This window comes from Ammodytes marinus, assembly GCF_949987685.1.
Source record: "Ammodytes marinus genome assembly, chromosome: 3".
In the NCBI taxonomy this organism is placed as follows: Eukaryota; Metazoa; Chordata; class Actinopteri; order Uranoscopiformes; family Ammodytidae; genus Ammodytes; species Ammodytes marinus.
Window position 1 is genome coordinate 10,958,083 of NC_137232.1, and position 24,748 is coordinate 10,982,830.

Genomic DNA, 24,748 nt, shown 5'->3' on the forward strand with positions numbered 1-24,748 from the left:
GAATTATCGTTATTAATTAAGATTTTAATTGTATTGTTTGTGTGCAAAAGACAAACAAATAAACTTACATTTTCTTTTAAACTGCTTGCAGCTGTGTAGCCTACTTCTGTAGCTTAAGACACAGGCCTATGTGTTATATCATGAATATGGAACAAGATGCAAGCTTTATGTCAGATCAAATGAATTACATTTGTCACAAATGGATGACAATGCATCCACAACTGATTCGTGGATACAATGTTTCTAGCCAGGGTTACATGGTGTATCTTATGAATGGATGGATGGAAGTCTCAAATGTAACTGGTTTTTCACTCAGGCAACGCTCTAGACCGCTCGAGCCGGCTGCTGGGGTCCTTTTCCACTGGGCTGAGTAGGATTAGCTGCAAACATGCCGACTGTCGGAGTAAAAAGGGATCTTCTCTTTAAAGCTTTGGGCACAACATACAGTAAGTTATATTTTATACATATTCATGTGACGGACACACTGTCTGACTGGTTATCAAGTGCCATGCTTGGAGTTAAAAGACAGAAACAGTGGATAGTATGCTTGAACTCATTAGCCTGGTGGTTAGCATCGCACTATAGCAGATGCACACGAGCGGTCAACTTTACCCAGTTATCTGGCTGTAATTCAATTATCTTGAACGAGAAAAATTAAAATGTTTAATATACAAACTTGCCAACTACACATGTTAATAGAAACTTGTTTCTGCTTATGTTTATGGTATAACAACAGTACTGACACAGTGCACTGACGTGTGTGTGTGTTTTGGATGTGAACGTGATTGCATCATTTCTGCTCCTGTCATTTAAACATGAGAATAATTCGTTTGTATCTTGGAGCGACATAATCGAGAACTTTATAACAAGACTGGACATTTCATAAGAAGTATGCCCCAATAAATGATTGATGGTTAAGTGAATGTGATTATACATTTTTAGATGTACATGACAAATCCTTTGCAGCTAGCAAATTTGACATTAATAAAGCAAATTTCTCTGAGTCCCTCCCAAACAGCAGCATTTTTCTGATTACATTTAACACATATATGGACGCTTTAACCCTTACAAAAAGATTAAACACACACTTTCATATTATTAAAAATAAAATGTATAAATTATTAGTTATTATGACTTTATTTAGGCTATGATAATGATGTATTTGCCGAATGTCAGACATTTTTTTTTGTTACCTAGGCCTAAGTAAACGAATTTGCTTATGTTTAATGGATGGTAGCCTACCATTTAATCTACAAGACACTGTAATGAATTTACATTTTATGATTTTCATCATGTATGATTGTATGTTAAAAATAAGATAAAATAAATTTAAATAAAAACCCTGGGCTGGCTGCCGTTAACAGATTAACCCGGGGGTACTAAACACTGTATAACGCTGTGCTTAATAACGCCTGTTTGCTATTTGTTTCAGCTGATGAGGAGTTTGACGAGCTGTGCTTTGAATTTGGGCTTGAGCTTGATGAAATTGTAAGTAAACAACGTCAAACCACAGTGTATCATAACGTGTGTCCTTTTCTATATAATAGACCCTATCTCATGGTGTAATGCCAAAGCATATCATTTAATAAACCAGTACATAAAAGAAACACAGCCAAATCAAAATGTCCAATTCACTGGAAGCCAAACACATTCACCCTGCTATGCAATATGGTGTCTGAGCTCTGTTCTTTATACCTGTTTACAGACCTCAGAGAAGGAGATAATCAGCAGAGAGCAAGGCGACTCCAAGGCATCAGGGGCTTCTGACGTCATCCTCTACAAGATTGACGTGCCTGCTAACCGCTATGACCTGCTGTGTCTGGAGGGGCTGGTCCGCGGACTGCAGGTCTTCAAGAATAAGTGAGGGTTATTTTGTGTATGATACAACTGTGATACAACAATCTTAAGTGAAGGGTGGTTGCTGAATGTATGCCAAGGTGGACCCGTTTCACTTATTGCTGACACACAACAGAGAAACATAACGGTGTAATTCAGCAGCATCCACTTCCAAAGAGAGTATGGGTGGATAATATATTTAGGAATGAACCTAATGTTCTGATGGCATTCAAACATTCTTGTGGATGAAGGTGGTGTTTTCAATTGGGTCTGACTTGCTAAATAGAAGCTGCTACTCCAGTAACGGGGTATTGTGCACACAGACTTGTTCCACTGTGTTGCTACAGAGTTTGTATTTGTGCTGCAGGTTGGAGGCACCTCGCTACAGACGTGTGAGCCCGGCCAGCGGAGAGCCTCAGAAGCTGATCATTACTAAAGAGGTGAGTGATTTTCAGTGGCAAAGAAATAGTCTGTGAGATTACAGCTGGACCCCCAGACTCCCCCCTCCCCCCCCCCCCCCCCCCCGCCCCCCTCTAAAATTGTCCCACCCATTTCATTTATGCTTCCTACGTCCATATAACATATTTATACTATGATTCTAAGTGCACATAAGATAGAATTCCCTGGTCCGACATGTAGGGAGAGACTACACGCCATGATCTTGCCATGGAGACCGTTTATTTGCCACGCCCACACAGTCCTATCAAATGTTCTAAACGGCAAAAAAGCATTTTTTTGGACTAAGTTTTATAATATTTATGAACATTTATTGTTTATCAGATTTTTTTTATTAGCTTATTGAGAAACCAAAAGTTGGTGTCATGTATTGATTTTTGATAGTATAGACAGGGTAGCCTTTAAGCATAACAGTGCAGGCCTTCGTCAGGTGACCTTTTTTTCCCCCCTTCTTCGGATTGCTCTCTCTTATCTCACCATACATGAGTTAGCATCCCTGTGTGGGTGAATGGATGAAATAAATCTGTATTATCACTCAGTTTATCACACATGTGTTTGTCCCGGGGCAGACGGCGGCAGTGCGGCCCTTCGCTGTGGCAGCAGTGTTGAGAAACATCACCTTCACCCAGGAGCGCTACGACAGCTTCATCGAGCTGCAGGACAAACTCCACCAAAACATCTGCAGGTCAGATTAGCTCTTGACTCTAAAGCTGTAACTACATACATTCTGCTCAGTGATCTCATTCAAAAAGTCACTGCAGGTACCATCACTTGTGTAAATGCCTTTGGGCCCCACCTGTTTATATAGCCTTTGACGTTACTCAAGTCACTGTTTAAGGTGCACCTGTTTTCAACGCTTTGTTAAAAACATGCTGTGAACAATTTAATGGAAGCTCTATTATGCTTGAACAAAAGTTGTTTTATTGGTATTTTACTGATGACATAATTCCATTAAAAAAGCACAGCAGTGTGGCGGTTTGTGAGATTCTGCAGCAACTGCATCTCTCACACGTGTGTTTATAAAGCAGGTATTCAGAGTGCAAGCCCTGAGGAAAATAATGTCGAGATGAATCAATGAATCTGCCAGTTATTTCCATGATGAACAGATCAGGTGTTTGGCTATAGTTAGATACCGTTTCAGCCCTGCAAACACAGCACACATTAACATGCATTAAAATGATGAGTAGTAGTCACCCTGTCCACATGCTTTGACTGTGTTTGTGCAGGAAGAGGAGCCTGGTGGCCATTGGGACCCATGACCTGGACACCATCTCTGGTCCGTTCACATACACAGCCAAAGCCCCAGGAGACATCTGCTTCAAACCGCTCAACCAGACCAAAGAGTTCACTGCCACCCAGCTCATGACTCTGTACAAGGTGAGCAGCACATAATATAGACTGTGGTTAGCAGGGCACTTTGTCATTATGTGTGATTCTAACACCGCCACTGTTGTTTTGACTCCTACAGACAGACAGCCACCTGAAGCATTTCCTCCACATTATTGAAGACAAGCCTGCGTACCCCGTCATCTACGACAGCAATGGAATCGTCCTGTCCATGCCTCCCATTATCAATGGTGAGCATAGCAATGTTCCTGGCTTCACGTGCCTACCTTCATTTTTGGCTTTCATTTCTGCGTCTGTTGCACACTGTATACTTTTATCAGCTATTTCACCTTAGAAAGATCTGACCGACAGACATCTTAGAGATCTGACTGTCCAGTAAGACACAATGACACAGTTAGATAATATAAGATAAGATGTACTTATTGGTCTAGGGCTCCACATCACAATGCACCTGCACACATTGAACACAAATGACATATATGCAATTATGCAGAAAAAGTGCTTAAATTGACATTTTGAGTGACAGTTACTGATACTAAAAGGAGATAAAAAGGTATTTCAAAGTAATACAACCAAGTAATAAGTAATCAAATCACAATATAATAATGCAAATCACAATATTCAATTTAAATGAATAAATTCAGAAATAGAAATAAGAGTAACCAGGAGTAGCTGTAGTAGCGGTCAAGAAATCATGAGCTAGAAAATAAAAATAATTAGCTAAAGTAAAAATGAACCTTAGATTTTGATGACCATAAAATGCTTTTGTGTTTCTATTTTCCAGGGGACCATTCAAAAATCACCCTTAAGACAAAGAATGTCTTCGTTGAGTGCACGGCCACCGACCTGACCAAGGTAGAACCTGAGAGAACAGACAACGCCCCCACTATATACAGTACATGTTGTTCAGAACAATGTTATCAAGGATAGGTTGACTTAAACATGACCTTTTTCTCCTCCAGGCAAAGATCGTGTTGGACATGATGGTGACCATGTTTAGCGAGTATTGTTCACAGCCTTTCACGTGAGTCTCATCTCCGTCTCCAATAGCAGCTTTCCATCTCCGTTGACACCAACATGAACTTGGCTTCCATCTCATCATATCTCTTCTCTCTTGCTCTTTCAGGGTAGAGGAGGCAGAGGTGGTGTCACCAGATGGAAGTACCTGCAAATACCCAGTACTGTATTCCATTATTACAATCATCTCTCACTGTTTTTTTGTTTGTTTTTTAAACTGTGTCAATTATTTCTTCTACTGTCTGCTAATCCAGTGCTGTGGTTTCCTTGTTTGTACGTTAGGAGCTGGCCTACAGGAAGGAGAAGTTTTCCAGTGAATTTGTCAACCGAAAAGTTGGCATCAGGTCAGTCATTTGGTCATCCTCAGTGTACTGTAGTTGAATGAGGTTGATGTTTATCAAGATGCATTCAAGTTTGCGTTTGTCAAAAGTTTTGGATCTACATTTTCTGAGCAAAATCCTGGGCCCAACAGTTTTTCCGAGATAAGTTATGTAGAAATACACACGTTTAGAACGAATCAGATGCTTTAAAACGTTCAGTCTAAGCAAAGCCTTTATAGACAAGAGGCGGATGAAAGACGAGAAAAAACCTATACTGTAGGTGATGTTACACTGTCCGGTACAGCTGGGGACAGTCAGTCAAATGACAGCAAACCACAGGCAGCTGTCTGAATGCGAGGAATGTTTGATAATTATGGAACTGTAGCTGTCTTGTTACCGTTCTAAAAATATGCCGATAAAATAATGAAAAACAAACGAAACCTCTCAGGACGTTGGCGGGCCATTTTAGCTTTTTATTGTTCATTTTATTCATATTTTTCTGTTAAAGGCTGTTTTAAACCCTGAATGAATCAATGTATAGGCCTCAACCCTGGATTTGAATCCACTGTGTAGAGGGAGGTTCATGACTCGTACAACAGGTCTTGGCCACTCGTAAATCTGTTCACACCTATGAGCACATTCTAAACCCGAGAAAATGTGGTGCACTGCCACCAATTCTCTTGAATTGCTACAAATGTGTTCATATGAGTGGTTCTTGGACGAGACCCATTGTTCAAATGCACCTAATTCACTTCAATTTGCTTTATTTCGTTTTCAGAAATTGCCAAATAAAAAACTGGCCTTTAAACAAAAGTCCCACAGAAAGTGATTTATTAGACAAGAGTTTTATGTAACCCTGCCTTTCTAGCCAGCTGCACTGGCGTCAGTGTACCTCCAGAAACATTTAAATAAATCCAAATGTGTGTTTTTTTCCCCTCTTTGACAGTGAGTCTACGGAGAACATTGCTGTGCTGCTGACCAGGATGTGCCTGCTGTCCCGGGCCACTGGCAACGGGGACGAGATCGAGGTGGAGATCCCGCCCACACGCTCTGATGTCATCCACGCCTGTGACATCATGGAGGACGCCGCCATGGCCTACGGATTCAACAACATCCCCCGCACCACACCGCGCACCTACACCGTAGCCAGCCAGGTGCATGGCCTTTTCTTCTGCCGTGCTGTTTAAAGGCATACTAAGTCATCTCTTCAGTGAACGATTGGCAAACGTTTACACTAACCGCTGCTATACTCATTAGCTGATTTTGACAAAAAAGTGTTCTAGATTGCAATGGCTTAGTATGCCTTTTAATATGTGTATGTGAAACCATATTTGATGAGGCCCAATGTGTTGTGCCTCATGTTGTGTTTTCTAAATGTATTTGTGCTTTTGTTTTCACAGTTCCCACTGAACAAGTTGACAGAGCTGTTGAGACAAGACCTGGCAGCTGCTGGATTCACAGAGGCCCTTAACTTTGCACTGGTAAGAAAAAGGCACCAATGTAAACACTATTGTGTCTATTTGCTGTGTACCTTTTTAACGGAAGAAAAAGCAGTCTTCCTCTGACTTGAAATAAGAAAATCTGAATTTATAAGCAATAAACGCACCATTCCTCTAAAAATGTACAAAGTCTCAATTCAAATATTCTTAAAAGATTTTGTGCCCTCTCTCTTCCCGTAGTGTTCCATAGAAGATATCGCAGACAAGCTTGGAAAGAAGATCTCTGAGACCGGGGCGGCTCATATCTCCAACCCCAAGACAGCAGAGTTCCAGGTGATAAAGCACACGAAGACGGAGAGACACTCTTGATTTAGAGCCGTAAAAGTTAACCAGAACATTTAAATAGAATTTTCTACCAAACAAGTCATGTGGTCAGAACCCTTCTAATCTAATTTTAACTTAAATTTTTTCGTTTGAGGGTCATTTAATGAATACATTTCTTTGGGGGGAGGAAAGATTGTAAACTAAAGGCAGGAGCTGCTGACCCTTTGGCTATAAAAGGTTTGTGCAGCTGTGCAGGAGGGGATGAGTAACAGTTTCATACTTTTCATACTTAGTTTTTTTAAATACTTTATTTTTTGAGGAACCACAACACACAACTGAAAAAGTGAACACACAAACAAAAGACAAAAAAATGTAAGACAACTAACATGGCGTACTCTACTTAACAGGTTACTAAGGACATTGTTTAAACTAAAGGTAAATGTCAAGCAAAAATTAAACGTTTCATACGTATTATATTCTGTACTTAGTGGATACTTTCAGGTAATTCTGTGCCATCTTATTATAACTACAGCACAAACTCATTTCTTAGCAGATTACTTTGCATTGATAATAAAACACAGTAACATGTTTTGAATATTATTGCCAACATTTATGCTAGAATGTGTAAAAATAAAGTCTAAAAACAACCAGAATCTAAAAAGATGGGTGTTCCTCACATAGATACGTTGTAGCGTTATTTTACCAGAAGGGGGAGCTCTTCTCTCTTAAAACACTGGCTGTGTATCTAGCCTCACCAGAGTTATTTTTTTCTCACCACCAGGTGGCGCGCACCACCTTGCTGCCCGGCCTGCTGAAAACCATAGCTGCCAACAGGAAGATGCCTCTTCCCCTCAAACTGTTTGAGATATCTGACGTGGTGCTGAAGGATGACACAAAAGGTAGGCGTCTACATGTACAACCCCCATTCCAAACAAGTTGGGACGCCATGTAAAATGTAAATAAAACAGAATGTGATCATTTGCTAATATTTTTTTTTTTTTGACATGTATTCAATATAAAAACCGTACAAAGACATCATATGTAAACTTTAATCTCATAAAGGATAATGTAAAATAAGCTGTTTTACTTTGTTGTGTTGGAAAAGTCCTCAAACATCATTCAGATATCAGGATGCTAAGTTGTTGCTTTCAATTATGACATTTATTTATATTATATATGAGAAATCTGTATATACATACAGTATACATTTTTCATAGGCGACCATTGTAGTCTTGATTTATCTTCCAAAAAATTACAAGAAAGATAAACCAGAAAAGCTTCATCAGAATCAGATTTAGAAAGTGGAATGACACCTACTGGAAGATGTATATTTAATGCAAACCTAATATTGACTTGACATATTGATAAGTAATAACACTCCCTCTCATCCCCACTAACCAGATGTGGGGGCGAGGAACAGCCGTCGTTTCTGTGCCGTTTACTACAACAAGAGCCCGGGCTTTGAGGTGATCCACGGCCTGCTGGACAGAACCATGCAACTGTTAGAGGTCAAGTCTGCCAGAGGGGAAGGTTACCACATCCAGGCTGCAGACGGTAAGAGGACACTCTGTAGGAATACACTGATAAAATATCTCTAAACTGAATTTGTACAGGGAGGAGAAAATCCCCCTGTGATCTAAATGAAAAATGTTTTACCTACTAAACTGGTGAATATATTTATCTGGGTCACTTGAGGTTAAAAGGCAGGTTCTGTTGAGATTATGTAAATCCAGGCTATGACTAGCAGCAGGGAATGTGTTCTTTTTTATTTTTTTTTTACCATGGCGCAGGTCACGTACGCTGTTTTGTTGATTTGGAGACAGTTGCCATGGCAGTGAAATGCAGTATTTAGATGTACAAATTAACTTGCAACATGGGTATTTAGTTAAGATCATCTGCTAAATTACTTTTGTGACTTACGCTCTCTTGTATTGTAACTATCCCTAGTTCATTGTTAACCGTTAAACCGATATACAGACTTTTAAGCTGCACAGTATTAAAGGAGTGCATTATCGTATATAGTAATCATTCATTCTGACTGAACACTTTAAATCTGTTAACATACATTAGTGTGAGTAGAGAGATGGATTGTTCTCAAAGAGTATACCTCCCACTGTGCTCAGCTCAGGGGGCATGGAGCCTCCATGTTCTCCTTGCCAATGAAAAGAGCCAACACAACACAACCTTTTAAAACAAAAAGTTACAAAAAGTACAAAAGACATGAGTACCCTCAAGTCGATTATGCACAATGCCACAGCTTGTTCCGGATACACACCTTTTTTTTTTTTTTTTAAGTAAAGCCATCCTTAAAGCATACGTGGTGCCCACTGGAGATGACAGTTGTGGAGCATCACTTTAAAGAAGAGGGTTTTAGTCCAGACAGGAGAAAACCAGGAAAGGATAATTATCGATAGTGTTACAATGTTATGGTAGAATGTGTTTGACAATTTGTGGTGTACAATCATTTATTTCATTTCATTTGGTTTGTAACCTATTTAACATAGAAACCACTTTATGAAAAATTAAAGTGCCTAACTTATGAATGAGCAGGTGTCATTTTTAGGTCATGGGCTCCGACTTAAATATGTCCCTTTGCGAAAAAACAATTGAACCACAATTCACTCTTTACCTTTTCATTTGCCTTCCAAGTTGAGTGTCTTTACGCCCTAAAAACCCCATAAATCCAGATCATCCTGCTCAGTCGCTGAAGCCAAATGGCAGTGATGATGTGTAATGTTCTGGCATCATTTTGCTCAATAAAAATCAATGGAGTCACATCAGCAGTTTGTGTGTGTGTGTGTGTGTGTGTGCGTGTGTGCGCGCGTGTGTGTGTGTGTGTGTGTGTGTGTGTGTGTGTGTGTGTGTGTGTGTGTGTGTGTGTGTGTGTGTGTGTGTGTGTGTGTGTGTGTGTGTGTGTGTGTGTGTGTGTGTGTGTGTGTGTGTGTGTGTGTGTGTGTGTGTGTGTGTGTGTGTGTGTGTGTGTGTGTGTGTGTGTGTGTGTGTTTGTGTGTGTGTGGATTGGGCCAAGAAGTTATATCAGACAACTTCACTGTGTGTGTAATGATGAAATGCATCTTAGTAAGAGTGCACACTTTTCAAAGGGCTTCTCTCTCTTAAGTCATGTTGAAGGAGACGACTCAGCCCTAGTCTACCGGATTGTTGTTCTCCATTGATGTGCAAAACAGCCCTTTCAAACCGCAGAGGGCCATTTCATTCTCTTTCTCCTAGCACAGCTGTATTAAGCAGTGGTGCCATGTGACTGGCATAAGAACACTCTCAGGTAGTGGTATGACGACTCAGAAAAGGTTTAACTTAAAGGAATAGCTCAAAAAGAATTTTTTTTTAGCTTGTTTTCTCAATCTAGGCAAGGTTCAAGACTAGGCGACAGAAACCATTCCTTTAACTGTGCGTGCATTCTTTTTTTTTGCTGAATAAATGGGCAAGGGTCGCTCATCGCTAATCACAGTAGCTTAGCTTAAATACTGGTTGTCAATGGGACGTGTCCGCCTGCCTGTGCCAACAGTCGGAATATAAACTTTACAACATCGCTTAACGCTCATGTGTGCCTGTTGGGACTTGTTTATTTACCACTTTATGTTCCACTCTCTTTATGTCATTTTCAAATTAAAAGACATACCAGAAGGACATATAGAAGGTTTAGTAGAGAGCATGTGTATAGAGTTTAGTGATGTTGTAAAGTGTATCTTCCGACTGTCAATAGAGGCAGGCCGACTATTGACTACCAGTATTTGAGCTAAGCTATCTAGTGATGAGCGACCTATTCCCATTTCTTTTCAAATGCACACACAGTTAAAGGAATGGTTTCTGTCGCCTTGTCTTGAACCAGAGACTATTACATTAAGCACTGCACGGGACAATCCGTGTGCATTTTTAGCTTCCGTCTTCCTCGAGAGACTCATCAATCATTTGAGTTTTTTTTTTGCATCCTTCCCTCAGTCCTCTTATCTTTCCATACTTTCTTGCACACACTCCAACCTCTCTTGTTCCCCCCTCCCTCCCCCCCTCTCCTCTTTGGCTTGCATGCTCCAAGGTCACACTGTAAGATATCCACTCTGCCTCCGTTGGGCTATTCAGACTGCAAATCAATGGGCTCAAGTGTCAGTGAGGAGAGGGGAAGGGAAGGCAGATGGGGCCAGCGGAAGGAGGAGATGAGATGAGGCGTAAGCACCAATATGTTTGTGAGAGGGTGTAAAGTTAAGTCTGCGGTGGGGGACAGTGAATGGGAGATAAAGCATCCACTGCAGTGCTGAACAGCGAGACAGACTGACGCGCACACACGCACACACACACACAGTAGCTGAAATGGACAGTTGGGGTTAATGAACCCACTCACTATTTTTCCACACTCTGCACACCATTAGCCTAACCATCCCCCCAACACACACACACACACACACACACACACACACACACACACACACACACACACACACACACACACACACACACACACACACACACACACACACACACACACACACACATATGTCGGCGTGTCCTCCCTAACCCCATTACAAGGTCAGGACCCCTTCATAAGAGCTCACCTGCTGCAGACACACACCCTCAGGATGTGTCCATCAGCAGGGTGAAACCTCCCCATCACATCAGTCTAGCACTGAGAGTGAGTGGCCCAGGGAATACATGTCAGTGAGTTTCCTCCACTCTGAGGGCAAGAGGGATGAAATAACGAGTCAGGGGATCCGTGGTGGAGGAAGAAGCCACTTAAGAGGACAGATGCCTGTGTTCCACTTAACAACTGTGACCAATGCAAAGTCCTGGCCCCATACATCCTTTGTTAGGAAAGAGACAATGTCCAGAAAGTATTATACATGACTGTGTGTTGGGTCGACTTTGGAAGGGTTGGTAGTGATGTTTTTAATGATTTTTTTTCAAACCTGCTGCAACTTTTTTGTTTTGCCACATGGCGCCTGCGGACACAAATTACGAACACAACATTTTTGCGAACTTGTTAGCAATGAGTTGCTTATTTATTCACACATGTAGCAGTCGCCATCAAACATTACTTTGGCATTCATAATTATACAAGTCCCTGGAATCTTACAGAAGGGATGGAAACCCCATTCTTTCAAAAGATATTCCCTCTTCCGATGAGGGATTACCTACGCTCGTTGACCGATCATTAACGGTTAACCGACCAGATACAATGTAGCTTATCGTGCTCATCAAAAGTGCACCCTCCATCATAATGACTGAGCCTATTTACTGATCTTCTGTCTTCCCCTCAGATCTAAATGCAGATGTCACTTTAGTCGCTGTTCCTATGGAAACAGAAGCCAGTTGAGCATTATTCGTGACTGAATCTTGTGCCATTCTGTGTGTGCACCAACAATGGACCCTCTTTCAAAGTCACTTAGGGGCCACTCACACTAGGGCCGCGGCCCCGTGCCAAAGCTAATTTGCATACTAAAGTCTAGAACGTTTGGCTAGTGTGACCACGCCAACTTGTATTCCAGCACGGAACAGCCCCTTGGCCACGGCACACCTGGGAGAGGTGTGCCGTGGCCAAAGTACATATGCTAATGAGATGACACGCGCACAAGCAAGCGCACAGGCGGTGTTCCTGACGTGAATTTATTAAGGATGCATAGTCCGTTAACGTCCGCTGCCTTACTAGTCCACCAGAATTGCCCACCACTTGGACTTGTAGCTATAATGTGTGAGAATTAACGTGTGTGTAAGCCTAGATGTGGGCTAATAAAAGAGGGAGAGAGCTAATTAGGTAAGCGCAGAAAGCAAAGCAAAAAGGTTTTCGTGTTTACTCACGTTCGTCAGATGATTTTTTTTCTTTTTCCTCCCGTCAGCTGTCATAACTGCATTTACGCATGGCGGTGGAGACGCACCCAAAACAACACACCGCGGCCCGGTGATAAGGAAACAGTAGCCTACACTAAGGTTTAACAAGAAACTTTATAAAGACACTTAAAAAATCGATCTCTGCCCATACAAAAAGTTCTGACTTGGATTTGATGGAGCGATCGATGTGTATAAAACCATCCGGATACATATGGTCTGATGACGGGCCGTTATATTAATAATAAACAGCGTGCTGCACAAATATGAGACTGTCCACCGCGACCTATTACGTCAAGGCTACATTTAAAAAAAAAACAATAGCTTAAGGATTCTCGTTGCTCTAATGTGGAAGTGGAATATTTGTTGCAAATTTGGCCGGATGAAAATATTCACAAACAGTCGTATAGCCTACAAGTAGACTAAGCTCCAAATCCTAAACGCGCACGGTGACGTAGGCAAGGTGCAAGTGTGCCCAGGCCACGAGCAGTGTGAGCACGGGCCAGCGAGGGGAGTGGGGAGGGGGGGGAATCGTGCTGAATCGTGCTGAGCACGGAACAGGCAAACGGCACTAGTGTGAGTGCGCCCTTAGATCTTTTCCTCTTGGTACAAAATCAAACAAGTGTCCATGCTCAACATTTTCATTCACGCAACAGAGCACGAAGGGATGTTAATTGCTTAATTCTACCACGCAGTAGACGCATGTATGTGGAGGCAGCTGCATTTGTTATGTTTCAGGTTGTAATTTGTCTGTATGGAGAGAGGTAATAGAAACAAGACAAGTGTGAAATGAATACACTAAAATACTAATGGAGCAGTTGCAGCACGTAGACGTTTAAGGTACATAGTGTAGTGTATTTCATATTGTTATAATTATAAAACTGTAGTAGATAAATAGTTGAACTGTAGTAATGACGTTGATTGACAGTCAGGTAACACTGACAGCCGTCACACTGACCCCAAACTCATGTTCAGCGTTGTGTGGGAGCTGCAGCCTAGCGGGATGTTTACGTTTCCATGGCACCTTTGAAGTTGCTTTGTTTTGTTAGCAACCTAGCATGTGACGTGCATGTGGGCTCCATCCAGAAGCAGTAGACACCGGGTCTGAGCCCATCTGTTTTTATCTCACAATGATGAGTGTACAAAAGGCTCTGCTGCTCACGTGCAGCGCAGCCTGTCTGCATGCAGCGTCCCCCCGTTGCTAAGCAACCGTTTGGACTCGCGCTCCGTTTATGTGAAGTTCCGAGCCGTTTGTCAGTTCATGTGTGTCTCGCCAAAGTTCGGCTGCGTTTTATGTGTGGCGGCCCGTGTGCGTCACTGACAAAAAGTAAGTAGTGTAGAGAGGACACTGATGTTAGTTTATTTAGGTCATTATTGTTTATTGTTAAAGCTGTGTGCTTGCATGTTAACAGCCGACAGTTATTTATTGTCTGTGTAATAGTGTGCCGTGTGTCAGTTGAGTTTCACTCGTCTTTAAGCTAGTGCTGATATCATTTGGGCAGTTAGTGCATTTGACTGTATTAGAAATATTAGCCACTTTATAGCAGCCTGTTCATTCATGTTATTAATGCAGTGACTGTGTGACTGTGTGTTCTTGCTTAAGTTAATACTGTGACATTATTGCTAATTAGTATTTCCTTTTGTATCTTTCTTTTAGACCACACACACACCCCCACACCCAAACGCCAACACACACCATATATGCCAATGTAATGCCAACCAAAGAGAATTAAAGTCACTAAACTGGACCACTGCTTCATGTGTCTTATGGGGTTCTAACCGACGCCACCTATACAACACAATCTCCTATACCAACCTATACAGTCCACTACAGTCCACTGGTCCTCACCAACATTTTGGTCCTTCGAGCCGGATTCGGTGTTGATTTAGGATAAAGATGCATCGAAGCAGTGAAGCAGCTCCAGCAGTTCGTCCAAGGCGCCAGACGCGTCCACCGCGTTACCTGGACGACTATGAGGTTGATGCAGTAAGCTACAGGCCACATGATTCTCCTAAGGCAGCTACAATGCACATGCATGAGAAGGAACGTGAGTGGAGACCCACTGTGGAGGGAGCGGCCAAGATGACACCCACCACACACCCACACGCTTCATATCCTCTGCGCCAAGTCCAGTGGGACCCAGCCCTCGACAGACAAGAGGACGAGTGCTTCCCTAACTACTCAGAGGAATATGACAGACAGCGTGGAGAGGTAAGCAGGACCTTCACACACTCTCCAGAGTCCAAGAGAAGAGGAGACTTCACCGCTGCATGTAACGCTGAGCTGCAGGAGATTCGTATGGAGAACAGGAAGCTGCGCCAGTCTCACGAGCATATGTTACTTAACATGGCACAGCTTAGTGACCTTCACCGAGACATCAAGTCACTAGCAGACACAGTTAAGGGCCGAGGTAATGGCCGACCAGAGCATCAGCCCCGAGAGTGGGCACCACCCCCCCCTCCAGCTCCTCCTACTCCACCCGTTATGGATAGCGAGGGTGATTATGGAGACTGGCCACCCCCTCCGCCATGGCCACCAGTTAGCGAAGACGCAGAACCGTCAGACGACCATGGGAAAGGAGAAATGGTCTCTGCCATAGATAGGATGATGAGCGAGCTGCAGCTACTGAAGCAGAGTGCTACTCCTAGTCCGACGACCAGGAGCCTCCAGTCCTCTACTCCCAAAGCAGGCTACTTACCAAGACCTACTCATCTTAGCCCGCCACCACCTCTTCAGCCCTTCTCAGCAGTCCGCGTGCCTTCATACCCTCCAGTCTTCAGTCCAACAGACCATGGGGCTCAGTATGATTCAGGATTACGTGTCAGGTATTCACCTAGCCCCCAAGCCAGCTATAGGTCTTCACACCCAGGTAACCAGCATACATTCTCCTCCTCTACCTCTGGAGAGAGAGTGTACAAGGGGCCCAAGCCAAAGATCCCTCTCTTCAGCCACAGGGACCCAATGGAGTTTGCCCGGCTGAGAATAGCCCTAGATAACCTCCTGCCTGAAGACAGCACCGAGCTCTTTAAATATCAAGTCCTTACTGACCATTTGAAACTCGAAGAGGCCTGTTTGGTAGCCGATTCCTACCTCAACTCCACCACCCCTTACTCTGACACGATGGCAGCCTTAAATGAGAAGTTTGGCCAGCCCCATCATGTGGCTCTGCAGAGAATAGCTACGGTTATGGAGTCACCAGAGGTCCGACGTGGAGATGTGGCAGCCTTCGAGAGGTTCGCGCTGCAAGTACAATCCTTGGTCGGTATGCTCCAGACTCTTGGGCCTGATGGAGATGTGGAACTTCGGTGTGGCTCCCACGTAGCCCGTCTCCTTTCCAAGCTCCCACCTGAGCAGAGAGCTGATTTCCGCCGCCTGATGCTTCAGCGACAAGGCTCAACCCACACCCTGATTGACCTGGCAGAGTGGCTGAGGTACGAGTCCTGGTGCCAAGGCTACGAACCGACAGTAGGCAAAGTACAGCACAGCTCTAAGTTTGACAGCCGGCAGAGCAGACCTTCAGCCTCCGTTCTACATGGTGTAGAAGATTCTACAGCCACGACTCCAAGCAGTCAACCTTCAGCGCTGTTGCAGCAAAGGAGCAAAGTGAAGCCCTATTGCCCCTATTGTGAGAACTCAGAGCACTTCCTCAATAAGTGCCAAGCCATCCAACGACTCACGAAGGAACAGGTCACCGAGTGGATCAAAGCGAACCGGCGATGCTGGCGCTGCGCAAGGGCCCACCAGGCAGCCCAGTGTGACCTCAAGAAGCTTTGTGAGGTGTGCCAAGGGAAGCACCTGAAGGTCCTTCATGAGGTGAATAGGAGAGACAAACCCGCATCACCACCAGAGGGTAGCTGCTTAATCAGTACAGCCACTGAGGTTCTCTACCTGGACCGCCCATCGGACTCCCCTCGAGTACTACTGAAAGTCATCAAAGTACTGCTCAGTCACCACGACCGTAAGCTGGAAACATATGCTGTACTAGATGACGGCTCAGAGCGTACGATGCTCCTCCCAGAAGCGGCCAAACAGCTAGGGCTAGAAGGCACACCGGAGGACCTGGGCCTGCGCACTATAAGGCAAGATGTTCAGACGCTCAGAGGTGCATGCGTGTCATTCCGCTTATCCTCAGCTGCGCAGTCCAAGAGGAGTTTTAATATCTCAGGGGCCTTCACGTCACAGCGCCTTAGCCTGGCCGAACACTCCTACCCCATCACGTGCCTCCAGAAGAAGTACAGACATCTTCGCGGTCTTCCCCTCAAGCAGTTCACAAGAGTTAAGCCTCTGGTGCTCATAGGCTCTGACCACCATCATCTGCTCACCCCTATCGAGCCTGTCAGGCTGGGCCCACCAGGTGGTCCAGCTGCGATCCGCACTCGGCTTGGATGGACCCTGCAAGGCCCGACCGGGCTACTTCAGCAGAGTCTTCCTCAGCAGCAGTGCCTGTTCACCGCAACCTCCCCACAGACCACTGAGCTGAAGAGGGATGGGTTGAAACTCCCGCAGATGGACACCCTGCCGTTTTTAAGTGTGAAGATGGATGTCCAGTCGGGGGAAGATCAGAAGGCTGTGGAGAAGCTAGAACTGAAAACCCTAGAGGTAGCCAAGCCCAACCGATGGAGTCAGGGACCGCATTTCCTTCTCAAGGGATCAGAGGAGTGGCCGGTGAGGCCTTCCACGGGGTCAGAGCTAGACCCATCGGAGTATCGCAAGACAGCTTTCTGTGGAGTTACGTCAGCAGTTCAACAACCTAAAGCCTCCCCTGCTGAAGAGTACGACTCTTGGAAGGATTTAGTTGAAGCCACAGCGCTGGAGCTTCACGGGGCGGCTGACCAGAGTGTTCCTACTGCGTCCGACTATCAGCAGGCAGAGATGCTGATTTTCAAGCGAGTGCAACAGGACAGCTTCTCAGAGGAGTTAAACCGTCTGAAGACAGGCAAACCCGTGCAGAACAGTAGCCGTCTGCTTACCCTTTCCCCAGAGTTGGATCCTGATGGAGGGATCATACGGGTTGGAGGCAGGCTACGACGAGCAGAAGCACTGGAGACCAGCACCATACACCCGATCGTCTTGGACCCTGCCCATCCATCCACTAAGCTCCTGATACAGGACTACGATGTCCGCCTATGTCATCCAGGGCCTGAGCGCGTGTATGCAGAGATACGGCGTACCTTTTGGCTTCTACGTGGAAGAGAGGCTATCCGACGCATGCAGCACCTCTGCAAAGAGTGTCGCCGATGGAAGGGTCGTCCCTCTGTGCCTAAGATGTCTGACCTACCGGCGGCGCGTCTACGTCTCTTCAAACCGCCGTTCTATTCCACCGGCGTGGACTGTTTTGGGCCATTCCAGGTCAAGCTGGGCCGGCGGACAGAGAAGAGATGGGGCATCATCTTTAAATGCCTTACCACCCGTGCGGTGCACTTCGACCTCTTGCACAGCATAGATGTCGACTCCTACCTGATGTCCCTCAGAAGATTTATAGCCCGCAGAGGGACCCCAGCAGAGGTTTACTCAGACCAGGGGACCAATTTCAAAGCCGGTGAGAGGGAGCTGAGAGAAGCTTTCGCCAGCATGAACCCAGAACTCCAGGAGCTCCTGTCAAAGCAGAAGATCGCTTTCCACTTCAACCCACCTGCAGCACCCCATTTCGGCGGAGCCTGGGAACGGGAAATAAGATCAGCTAAGGCAGCTTTGTACACGGTGATCGGAGCTCAGTCAGTGTCTCAAGAGGTACTCCTAACCGTCCTGCTGGAGGTTGAAGCCATTCTAAACTCCAAGCCCCTGGGCTACACCTCATCCAGCATAGCTGATGAAGACCCAGTGACCCCCAATGTCCTCTTGATGGGGCGGCCTGATGGTGCACTGCCACAGGTGGTGTATCCTATGGACAAGGGACTGACCAGGAAGAGATGGAGACATTGTCAGATTATGGCAGACCACTTCTGGGCGAGCTTTGTCCGGAAATACTTGCCTACCCTGCAACCTCGTCAGAAATGGCATTCCACTCCAGATGACCTTGCTGTGGATGCGGTCGTCATGCTAGTGGATCCCCAGTTCCCCAGAGCAAGTTGGCCCATCGGGAGGGTCACCAGAGTTCATCGAAGCGCAGATGGTCACGTGAGGTCGGCCGACGTTCGTGTGAAGGATCGAAGCTACACCCGCCCAGTGGCCCGACTCATCCGCCTTCCTGCCATCCCGGATTCAGATGAGGATGCAGATCGTCCACAACCTAAGAACTGATGAGCCCTTTTTCATGTGTAAATTGCAGTAGCAATTTAGGGGCGGCTGTACAAAAGGCTCTGCTGCTCACGTGCAGCGCAGCCTGTCTGCATGCAGCGTCCCCCCGTTGCTAAGCAACCGTTTGGACTCGCGCTCCGTTTATGTGAAGTTCCGAGCCGTTTGTCAGTTCATGTGTGTCTCGCCAAAGTTCGGCTGCGTTTTATGTGTGGCGGCCCGTGTGCGTCACTGACAAAAAGTAAGTAGTGTAGAGAGGACACTGATGTTAGTTTATTTAGGTCATTATTGTTTATTGTTAAAGCTGTGTGCTTGCATGTTAACAGCCGACAGTTATTTATTGTCTGTGTAATAGTGTGCCGTGTGTCAGTTGAGTTTCACTCGTCTTTAAGCTAGTGCTGATATCATTTGGGCAGTTAGTGCATTTGACTGTATTAGAAATATTAGCCACTTTATAGCAGCCTGTTCATTCATGTTATTAATGCAGTGACTGTGTGACTGTGTGTTCTTGCTTAAGTTAATACTGTGACATTATTGCTAATTAGTATTTCCTTTTGTATCTTTCTTTTAGACCACACACACACCCCCACACCCAAACGCCAACACACACCATATATGCCAATGTAATGCCAACCAAAGAGAATTAAAGTCACTAAACTGGACCACTGCTTCATGTGTCTTATGGGGTTCTAACCGACGCCACCTATACAACACAATCTCCTATACCAACCTATACAGTCCACTACAGTCCACTGGTCCTCACCAACAATGAGTGTTAGAATGACTTTGGAACTATTACAGATGAGCAAATGTATCTTTTCATTATGTTTTTTTTGTGGTAGCCATGCCGTGCTCTCTGTACTAAAGGCTTCTCTGATATCAGGTTGTTGTTAAAATACAGTTTACCATATTTAAATGAATCATTGTGAAGATTGAGCACAAGTACAATTTTCTCTTCAAGGATGATTTCTGTTCATTAACCACTCCAGTCTTGTGTTTGTAGTTGTTAGCCGTTATTCTTATAAGTATTAAATAATGGCATTGGACTCACAAAGATGGGACGAGGGAAGAAGGTGATGTTTCTAAAAGGAAGTCCATCTTTTTTTTTTTTTTTTTTTTTACAATTCCCATGAAAAGACTAAAACCAGTATGAATTGAACCCACTAGTATTGTCTGTGTGTTATATTCCTCTCTGCACATAGAGCTTTATTGTCATCCAGAAACTATTACAAACACAGCAATACGCCACTGTTTCATTTAGACACACATCTTTATTACAATGAAAACCCACACACACACACACTTATTTCTTTTGACTCGATCCAAAATCTCCCCTTTTCCTGCTCTTGTAAACACGCACTAAAGTAGAGCACCAAATGTGGATTCATCCTCAGTGGGAAAACAGCCAGCTTCCTTCATACAGGATGAAGGAATTCGTCTCACTGCAGTTTCTTCTCCAATGCTCCAGTAAGAGCCCCGTGTCCATTCTCTCTGTCCAGCAGTCTTAAACCAGCCGTAAATCCTGTGACAGAATGATGGTGATTTTAATGCAACAAGCCATAACTTTCCTTCCGCTGAAAGTTTTGAGGAGAGTGGGTGGAAAGTGGTGCCCAGGCTCCAGTGTAGGATTTGTTCATTGACTGATTGGGTTATTTAAGATGTAACCACAGCGATTTATATAGTTGCCATGGCTTCGTGCTGATAGTCAGTGTAAGTACGGGTAAATGACGCGAGAACTGATGCAAGCATATACAACCCCATTTAATACACCTAACAGGCGCTGAGCAGGCAAGCAAGTGAAATACATTATACAATTCTTTCCTGCTGTAGTTGCCACCCGCAGTCTCTCTCTCACACTTGCTTTCACAGACAGAGAAACACACAGACAGACAGACAGACAGACACACTCACTTCACAGGCACACCACAGTAGAGTCGATGTGTTTCGTAAGCCTCCATACATAGTGATGAGCGAACATCTTAAGCAGTGGGCTCTGGAACCCATTAGCAAGGCAGCGTGGGAAGAAGCAGTGCACTATGGGAGAATGCCGTGTCTGTGTGTGTGTGTGTGTGTGTGTGAGAGTGTTAGAGAGTGGGGATGTCGGCATGGCAACCCAGTAGCTCGTTAAATCTCTGACAAGTCTTGTCTTTCTGTCTGTTTGCATGTCAGTGTCTTGGAACAGAGCAAGTGAGTGAGTGAGTGAGGGAACGCCTCTCACATCACTGACAAGTTGTTGTTTTCATATCTTCTGTTGACGGATGCCTTGTTTTCCCTCTGGACTTGTGTGACCTTTTTACTACTGACACCGAGTTACAGAGTGGAGCATCTTTTTTTTTATCAGGAGGAGAAAAAAGAAGATGTTTTTTTTTTAAGATATTTTTTTGTCATTTTTATGCTTTATTGATAGTGTAGAGACAGAGTTGAAATGGGGCAGAGAAGGGAGTGACATGCAGAGAACGACAGCGGGCTGGAATCGAACCCGGGTCCGCTGCTGGCCGAGGCCCATGGGGGACCAACTGCGCCCCCAGAAGATGTGTTTTTGTACTTAAGCAAGACTTAACATCGTACTGTGGTGAAATAGCCCGTGGAGGTTCAACACTGCTCATTTTTTTGCTCCGTCAATGATTGATGTGAAACCGCTTCTTCTCTGTCCATCAAAGCTTTGTCTTTTCGTCTCTCTTTTACACCATGAAAACCATGTTTTTTAGTAGAAATCCAAATTACAGTTTTGAACCTTAAAATGAGTATATTATGTGACCTTTAACAAGTATGTATGTGTACACGTGATTATGAAGAGTGAATTCGAGAAACATGAAAGGTGGCACAGTACCACCCACACTTTGATTAACTCATGATCTCTACGATAAGATGTGTCAAACCACTGAACACTTGACACCAAGGATGCCCTCTGTACGTCTTTTAAGAACGGTTCAAGTTATCGGTTGTAATGCTTCTGCGATAAAGTTTAAAGGCATCTCAAGTGTGCAGCCATGCAACACTAGCAGATGGCATGTTAGTAACACACTGGTTAGAAATAGTTTGTCAGAATACAAACAAGCCAGTGGAGGTGATAATTGGTTCATGACGGCAAGTGTCTTTTCAGTTTTTTTCACGAGAAAGTGAATCCGTGCCAGCATGGTGTAAGTGTCATCTGTTCAGTGATTTAACCCATTAAAATCCACTTGGAACTTGTTTTTAACAATGTGTTTTGATTTTATAAGGTGTAAAAGGAATTAATATAAATACACACACACACACACACACACACACACACACACACACACACACACACACACACACACACACACACACACACACACACACACACACACACACACACACACACACACACACACACACACACACACACACACACACACACACACACACACACACACACACACACACACACACACACACACACACACACACACACACACACAGTAATAACTACATTTGCAAATACAAAAATATATAACACTGAGTTAGAAATTGGCGTTTTTTTTTTATTCCTCATCCGGAGGAAGTAGGTGTACCAAATGACCTTTAATCGGAGGTTTGAGCTGTCATTCTAACTTAGTAATAATAACAAGTGATAATTCATTTATTTTGTTGTCTTTTTTTCCCCCTCTCAGACTCCACCTTCTTCCCCGGTCGCTGTGCAGAGATCTTTGCCCGTGGGAAGAGCATAGGGCGCCTCGGGGTTCTCCACCCGGACGTCATCAACCGCTTTGAGCTGACCATGCCCTGCTCCGCCCTGGAGATAGACCTCGAGCCATTCCTGTGAATTCACCTTCTTAAATCTTAACCCGTCCCCCTTTAGACATACATAGTTTATATTCTCACTTCCAACCGGAAAGACAGTTAGCTTTGATGAACTTACGAGGCTTGAATTTTTGGCTTTTGTGGTTGACGTGTGCTGCCGATGATCTGTTTAGTTGGTGCATGACAAATGTTTTTTTTTAAAAAAAGGACCAATCTTTGCAGTGCTATTATGTGCAGCAATTGTGTTTAATATACTGTAATCACTAAAAAAAGCTGTCTTCACTAAAGTCAGAAGAATGAAACATTTATAAGACTCCATTGTGTTTTTGACGTGAATGGTGTGCATCTGTGTGTGCGTATACATGCATGCCTCTACTTCATTTAGGAGTGGATTGTGGGTCTGAATCTGCCAAAAAGCATGCCGATTTCCACACTTAAAAAATCCAAACCAGGTGTAGTAGGGCATCCGGGTATTTATGAGCATGCTGCATCCGACCACATGAATTGGGACGTCCTAAATCTTTTCCTAACCATACTAAAGTAGCATGGAATTACGGGTATTGGAACGCAGGGGGTTAATCATTTGTGTGTGTGCCTTGGGGGTGTTTGAGGCATGGTAATTAAACTCAGTGACTCATCACCTGTTGCTTTGTTGCCTTGGTTTTTCCCAGTGGCCACACTGCTGAAATCCCCCTCACACACGTCGTGCCCATGCAGGAAGTCCTCAAGCACAAGTTCCCCACGGCAGTCCAATCCGCCCCATCTCGCCCAGCTTCCACAAAGACCGTGTTCGGAGACACGAGCACACCAGCGGGCCTCAAAGCTCTCAACGACTACCTGGCCGACAAAAGCTACATGGAGGGCTTCGCTGCTTCCCAGGCCGACACCGCCATGTTCGACGCAATCTTATCATCTCCCTCGCAGACCTATTGCCACCTCACGCGCTGGTATAACCACATCAAGACCTTCCAGAGGGACAGAGCCAGCCTGCCATTGGCTAAGAGTCAGTTTGTCCTGCCAGCTGCCCAGCCCAATGTAACAAACGACATCAGCGACGAAGACGACATTGACCTATTCGGCTCGGAGGACGAGGAGGAACAAGCCGAGGCGTCTAGAATCAAGGAGCAGCGTCTGGCCGAGTACGCCGCCAAGAAGTCCAAGAAGCCGGCGCTGGTGGCAAAGTCCTCCATCCTGCTGGACGTCAAGCCCTGGGACGATGAGACGGACATGGGTAAGCTGGAGGAGTGTGTGCGCAGCGTCGGCATGGAGGGCCTGCTGTGGGGGCAGTCCAAGCTGGTGCCCGTCGGCTACGGCATCAAGAAGCTCCAGATAGGCTGCGTGGTGGAGGACGACAAAGTGGGCACGGACCAGCTGGAGGAAGCCATCACCGCCTTCGAGGAGTGTGTTCAGTCTGTGGACGTGGCCGCCTTCAATAAGATCTGAGTCATATAATACCAACAAAGAAGAAATTAACTGAATGGTATAATATGATGTTATGCTGGTCTTTGTGATAAAATAGTGGATTAGAATATGAAATGACAAAAAAAAGTTCAACCACTATTCCAACGTTGATGTGATAGAATAACCGAAGCTCAGGTCCTACGTTGAAAAAGACAGTTCATCCTTTGATTACATGTGGAAAAATATTCTGAGCTTCAAAACATCAAATAAAAGCCATTCTAACTTTTGACTGAAGATTTGAATCTTTTGTTCTTTTTGATGGTTAATGGTTTTACTAGTCTCACACTGGATCTGTTAAAAGGTGAAGACAGCAATTCTGTAGAATGCGAGATGTCAAAATCAGTTTAAATAAATGAATACCTCATGATCCTGTCCATACTGTGTGCACTGGGAGAAAAAAAAACGGTGTCAATACACAGATACACAGCCTAGGCTCTGTAAACTCACTGGTAATGTATTGTCTACAAAGGGTATTGTAAACAAAGGGTCCACCGTAGCTAGCAACATGCCTGTTTTCAGAGCTTTGGCTGTGTATTTACACCTGATTTGTTTTTCAGCGCGCACGGCACGCTACAGGTAGTGGATCATGAGGAGATATTGACTGATTTTGACAACCAACAAGCATTCACTTTTGCATCACTGACTCCACCTTTAGAGCTTCAGTGTCAAGCTCTCAAGGACACTGTCGCAGCCAGTAGCCTCCTATTTAAAAAGTG

At 44.6% G+C, this 24,748-nt stretch overlaps 1 protein-coding gene across 1 annotated transcript; it reads left to right on the forward strand.

Moving 5' to 3' along the window:
* The first annotated feature begins 352 nt into the window (after nucleotides 1-352).
* farsb (phenylalanyl-tRNA synthetase subunit beta) lies at nucleotides 353-24,305 on the forward strand. The gene is made up of 18 exons (XM_080024957.1): nucleotides 353-446; nucleotides 1,433-1,488; nucleotides 1,706-1,860; nucleotides 2,204-2,276; nucleotides 2,862-2,977; nucleotides 3,519-3,669; nucleotides 3,761-3,869; nucleotides 4,424-4,494; nucleotides 4,602-4,663; nucleotides 4,766-4,817; nucleotides 4,939-5,000; nucleotides 5,923-6,130; nucleotides 6,377-6,457; nucleotides 6,656-6,748; nucleotides 7,521-7,638; nucleotides 8,141-8,293; nucleotides 22,442-22,589; nucleotides 23,243-24,305. Exons 1-18 carry the CDS (start codon nucleotides 389-391, stop codon nucleotides 24,012-24,014), a joined length of 2,538 nt encoding a protein of 845 aa, XP_079881083.1. The 5' UTR covers nucleotides 353-388; the 3' UTR covers nucleotides 24,015-24,305.
* Nucleotides 24,306-24,748: the final 443 nt, after the last annotated feature.